The following is a 5481-nucleotide window of genomic DNA, read 5'->3' as shown; positions in this document are numbered from 1 at the left end:
AACTTGAGGCTGTTTCCTCTTGTCCTGTCTCTTGTTCCTTGGGAGCAGAGCCCGACCCCCCCCTGGCTCCAGGCTCCTGTCAGGAGCTGTGCAGAGCCAGAAGGTCTCCCCTGAGCCTCCTTTGCTCCAGGCTCAGCACCCCCAGCTCCCTCAGCTGCTCCTCCCCACACTTGGGCTCTAGACCCTTCCCCAGCAGCTTCATTGCCCTTGACCATCACGTCTCATGTCAACCTCCTCAGTGTTGCTGAGCTGACTTCCTCAAGGGTGGGCTGTTTTTCCTCTCACTCAGGTTTATAACAAGATTGACCAGATCTCAATGGAGGAAGTGGATCGTCTTGCCCGGAGACCCCACAGTGTTGTAATCAGGTAGGATCCTGTCATGCTGCTGTGCTGGCCTGGGGGGTGTGGACCTTCATTTCTTACCCCTTTCTCCAGCTTCTCCCAAGAAGGGGCTTCTCCCAGGGCTGCCTACAGCTGCTGGGCTGAGAAGCAGAGCTGCAGTGCAGCTTCTCCCAGGCTTCCTTCCCGTGGAGAGCAGGCTGCTTGGCTCCTCCACGCTGTCTGCAGGCCAGAGTGAGCCACTCTAGCTTGTGGCCTCAGAAGTGCTGACCCATCTGAGCAGGGCTTTGCTGCTTCCAAGCTGTTTGCCTTTGGAAAACCCAGTTCCTGTCACCTTGTGTTTTTCCTCTAATGGCCTCGTTAAAATCTTCTCCCCTTATTCCCTTGCCCTTCAATAAGACGTTTCACCTTGTTCTTCTGGATCTCTAAATCACACCATCAATAAGCACAGAGATTTCTGTGGTGTTTTGCAGCTGTGGCATGAAGCTGAACCTGGACTACTTGCTGGAGAAGCTCTGGGAATACCTTGCACTCACCTGCATCTACACCAAGAAACGAGGGCGTAAGTGGCCGTTAGCTGGACGGGAGGGTTGAGAGCCACAAAGAGCTCAGCTCAGCAAGGGCAGACAGATGGGTGGCAGGGCACAGTGCCTGGCTGGCAGCAATCCATCTCTTGTGTCCTGGAAATGCTGCAGTTACACTCCTCCTGCCCAGCTTTCAGCTCTTGGGAAATGATTTCTGTCCTTTCTGATGCAGCCACGCGCGTGTCCCTCCATAGCCCTCCTGTTCTCTCTGCACTAGAAGGGCTGAATTTCATAAGACTTTGCATGAACACAGAACCCCAGCATGGTGGGGTTGGAAGTTTCCTCTGGAAATCATCTCATCCAACCCCCCTGCTCCAGCAGCTCACCCACAGCAGGGTGCCCAGGGTCACATCCAGGCAGGTTTGGAATCTCTCCAGAGCAGGAGACTCCACAGCCTCTCTGGGCAGCTGCTCCAGGCTTGGGCATCCTCAAACTAAAGAATTTGGGTCCTCCTGTTCATATGGAACCTCCTGGGTTCCAGTTGGTGCCCGTTGCCCCTTGTCCTGTCCCTGGGCACCACTGACAAGAGTCTGGCCCCAGCCTCTTGCCTCCTGGGCCCTTTACCTCTTGCGCAGCACTGCTCAGATCCCCTCTGAGGCTTCTCCTCTCCAGCTGCACAGCCCCAGGGCTCTCAGCCTGTCCTGGCACAGAGATGCTCCAGCCCCTCAGCATCTTTGTCACCTTCATGATGCTATGAGGAAATGAAGCATGCCAGTTTGCAGCTTTCTTCCTTATTATGCATGCTCTGTGATGAACATTTTAGCCCATCTCTACCCAAAAGAAGTCTCCTGTTCCTCCTGTGAGAGGTTTGGTGGTTCCATGGGGCTCCTGAGCCTCACGAGTGCCTGTTGCTTTACAGTCCCCCCCCAGCTGATCCCAGTGCTGAAGGCACAGCTATAACTTGTTCCTCTTTGGTTGTGAACAGCAGTGACTGAACTTGGGTGGACCTGAGGAGATGAAGGAACTTTCTCAGAGCTCATTAAGCCATGAAATCTTGGGGGATTTGACAGAAAACTGCCAGGTGGTTTGGTTTCCCATGAGCAGGGTGTGTTTTGACTTGGGTGGCTTTGTCCCAAGTCAGGTGTTCAGAAAGATGAAGGAACTTTCTCAGAGCTCATTGAGCCATGAAATCTTGGGGGATTTGACAGAAAACTGCCGGGTTTGGTTTCCCATGAGCAGGGTGTGGTTTGACTTGGGTGGCTTTGTCCCAGCTCAGCTGTTCAGAATGGAGCTGGAGCAGGGGGGTTGTGAGGAAGCTGGGGACAGAGTGATGTGAGTGACTGTGCTTGTGGGCACTGGAGTGTCTGCAGAACTGATTTGCTGCTCAGATACCCAGCTACCTGCTGTGCCTGGGGGCTGGTGAGTGCAATGGGAGGAGGAATTTGGGAGCAGTAAGCACAAGGCAACGTGAGGTGGTGTCAGCAGGTTAGAACACACTTGATGGAAATCCAATGCTTTTATTTCCCCTTTTTCCTGCTTTTCCACAGAGAGACCAGACTTTACAGATGCCATTATTCTACGGAAAGGGGCCTCTGTGGAGCACGTGGTAATTTCTTGGCATCTTTTACATTTCCTTGTGTGTAGTAGGCAGGTTCCTCTTGGAGCCTGCTGTGATTTGTGCTTTGTAAAGCTCAGGACTTGTCAGCATTTAGCTGAGCTTCTCCTTTTATTACCTTTACTGATTCTGTCTGCCTCGGGTCATGTTCCTGGCTGCTGTGGAAGGTTAAAACCCAAAATGACTTAATGCAGTCCAGTGAAAAATCTCATGGAAGCTGTGGAATGGGGCAGAGTGTGAGCTCGTGATGCCCCTGTGTCCATTCTGTGTTGTTTCAAGTCCTGCTAATTGGCTTCTGAATTCACAGTTGTAATTTCTGAGTGGATTCTAGTTCCTGGGAGTTGAGAGAGTTGTTTGCAAAGTAGAGTCACTGAACTGCCTCACGTGCTGTCTGTCTGTCTGTCTGCCTTGCAGTGCCATCGAATTCACAGGTCATTAGCCAGCCAGTTCAAATATGCCTTGGTGTGGGTAAGTGTTGAACAGCAAATGAAATCCCTGTCCTTGGGGGTCCCTGGTCAGCTCCTAACCCTTCTCCTCCTTGTTTTGCTTTCAAGGGGACAAGCACAAAATACAGCCCACAAAGAGTGGGTTTAACCCATATGATGGAGCACGAAGATGTCATTCAGATTGTCAAGAAGTAACCCTCTTGGCTGGTGCCTGGCCTTGTCTCTTAATTGCTAGAATTGGAACTGATCACATAAAAGCAAAACAAAACAAAATACAAAAAAAAAAGGAAAAAAAAAAAAGAAAAAGAAAAAGGAAGATGTGCTCCACAGCCAAGAAAGCTTCTGTGAAGCTCCTTCTCTTGGAGAAAGGCAGAAAATGAGGCTACTGTACTTGCAGGTGGGGATGGGGAAGGTGGGTTTCCATCTTGCAGCATTTCAGGTGAAGTAATGTGTCTTAAAAATAAAAAAAGAGGCCAGTCCTTCTAGGACACAGTGCCCAGAGCCAGCAGTGGCCTGCCCCTGGGGGGGCTGGCATGTGGATCCGTGTGTTAACCTCCCTTAACCAGGGGGAAATTAATGGGTTTGTGCAAACAAATCTGGCCCTGTGATTTGGGATGGGGGAAGCCAAAAGGCTGAGAGAACATTGCTGACACTCTGCTGCTTCTCTGTTCACTGAATTTAAGCCTTGATCTGAAACAGAAACAAAATTCTCCCTCCCCTGCTTATTGGACACGTCGTCTCTGCAGCTCTCACCGCTGGCAACCTCAGTCTCTGCACCTGAGTTTGCAGGTGAATTTGTGACAGTCCCACCCCAGTTAACATTAAAACGTGGCACCCTGTGCCTTCCCTTAGCTCTGCAGTAGGATTTTTTGGACACCCTGGTCCAGCTGGTACTGAGCAAGATGAGAAGTGGCCCCTTGGCAATGACTGGTGGCTGTGCTGCGGCGGGGTTACGCCATGGGGGCCGCTTCTGGCAGATCCCTCCTGGAGGAGCTGTCCTGGGGCTTTGCTCCTTTGCTCTCATCCTGCCCCTTAGTCCCCCAGAGTACTGCTGGGGATCTTCATCATGTCCCTGAATTCCAGAACAGCTCCCTGAGCTCCAGGTACCATCCCATGCTGTGGGGTTTACCCCAGATCTGTTAAACGTCGTTGCTCGTCTGGATATTTTTCATCCGAAATCTGGGATCTTTTCTAATCATGCTTTTCCATTGAGTAAACCCTAAACCATTCAGAGTGCCTGACAGAGAACAGCTCTTGCCCTCTGGGATCAAGAGTTGCCAATAGCTTTTATTTTCTTTCATTGGAAAAGGCTTCGGTCTGATGTGGATTCTTAACTGTGAGGACAGGTCTGGTGACAAGCTTGTCTGAGCGAGGCCCCTCCCCTCTCCTCTGTGCTCCTCCCCACCCCTCCCAAACTGACCGAGCAGAAATGGAAGGATTATTTTATTTGAGAAAATAAAAGTTGCTATTTCATGTGAACTGGAGGCGTCTTGTCTGCAGGGGGTGGAGATGGTTTGGTGTGTTTTCTAACTCTGTTTTTTTTTTACCTTCTGCCACCGGAGGAAGCCTGGATGCTGTCGCAGGAGGTTGTAGGAGGGAAGTAGATTGTGAGGCTGAAAGGGACTTGATGAGGTATGCTGGGAGATAAATGGATATTACACACAATACCCAAGCTAAGAAGGTGACTTTGAGCTCTGTGAGTTCCCTTCCCTGTCCCTGGCTTTGTTCACAGCTGGAGTGCAGCACGGATCCTGACCACGGTGGCAGCTCGTGGAGAAGGAGCTCCAGATTAGTGGCACTGTGCCTGAGCTGGCTGGAGAAGGCAGGTGCTCCTTGGTGGGAGCTACTGGGTAGGATGCTGTTCCAGCACATTAACTTGCCCTTTAGGTTTCCTGTGAAGGTTGCACAGACAGAGCTGCCTGCACAAAGAGTTCCTTTGGTTTCATTTCTCCTTGAGTTTCTGACTTTTTGCTCCAAACCCCAGAGCCTGCCAAGCCCTGGCACGTGGATGGGCAGCCAGAACTGCTGACTGGGCTTTGTCTTTAGGCCAGGTTGTGTCACAGGATCCCAGCACGGTGGTGCTGGAAGGGACCTCTGGAGATACTTCATCCAACCCCCCTGCTCCAGCAGCTCACCCACAGCAGGGTGCCCAGGGTCACATCCAGGTGGGTTTGGGATCTCTCCAGAGAAGGAGACTCCACAACCTCTCTGGGCAGCTGCTCCAGGCTCTGCACCCTCACAGCAAAGCATGTTATTCCTTGTGTTCTGATGGAGCCTCCTGGGTTCCAGTTGGTGCCTGTTGCCCCTTGTCCTGTCACTGGGCACCACTGACCAGAGTCTGGCCCCAGCCTCTTGCCCTTTAGATGCTGATGAACATAAACATTAATAAGATTGTCTGGAGGTGGGGAAACAGTTGATGCTTGTGTGAGGCTGAAATGGTATTACCTGCTAAAACATGTCCTTGGTTAGTCAGTGTCCACCACTCCAGGTCTCACATGGACCAGTCTGGTGCACCATCATTAAAAAACCCTCTGCCTAATTAGCCTTGCTCTTCATT

The 5481-nt window shown here is 51.4% G+C and overlaps 1 protein-coding gene across 1 annotated transcript; it reads left to right on the top strand.

The window, feature by feature from the left end:
• Positions 1-295: 295 nt before the first annotated feature.
• On the top strand, positions 296-3197 carry LOC103780097 (developmentally-regulated GTP-binding protein 2-like). The gene is made up of 5 exons (XM_008947746.1): positions 296-366; positions 813-901; positions 2411-2469; positions 2893-2946; positions 3033-3197. Exons 1-5 carry the CDS (start codon positions 317-319, stop codon positions 3117-3119), a joined length of 339 nt encoding a protein of 112 aa, XP_008945994.1. The 5' UTR covers positions 296-316; the 3' UTR covers positions 3120-3197.
• The last annotated feature ends 2284 nt before the right edge of the window (positions 3198-5481 follow it).

This window comes from Merops nubicus, unplaced genomic scaffold (genome assembly GCF_000691845.1).
Source record: "Merops nubicus isolate BGI_N331 unplaced genomic scaffold, ASM69184v1 scaffold18869, whole genome shotgun sequence".
NCBI lineage: Eukaryota > Metazoa > Chordata > Aves > Coraciiformes > Meropidae > Merops > Merops nubicus.
Note: the sequence above shows the minus strand (reverse complement) of the source record. Positions and strands in the feature narration are given on the sequence as shown.

Coding starts and splice junctions, on each gene's coding strand:
- LOC103780097 (XM_008947746.1), top strand. CDS start 317: ATGGAGGAAGTGGATCGTCTTGCCCGGAGACCCCACAGTGTTGTAATC. Junction 367..812: donor CCCCACAGTGTTGTAATCAG/GTAGGATCCTGT, acceptor GGTGTTTTGCAG/CTGTGGCATGAAGCTGAACC. Junction 2,947..3,032: donor TCAAATATGCCTTGGTGTGG/GTAAGTGTTGAA, acceptor TTTGCTTTCAAG/GGGACAAGCACAAAATACAG.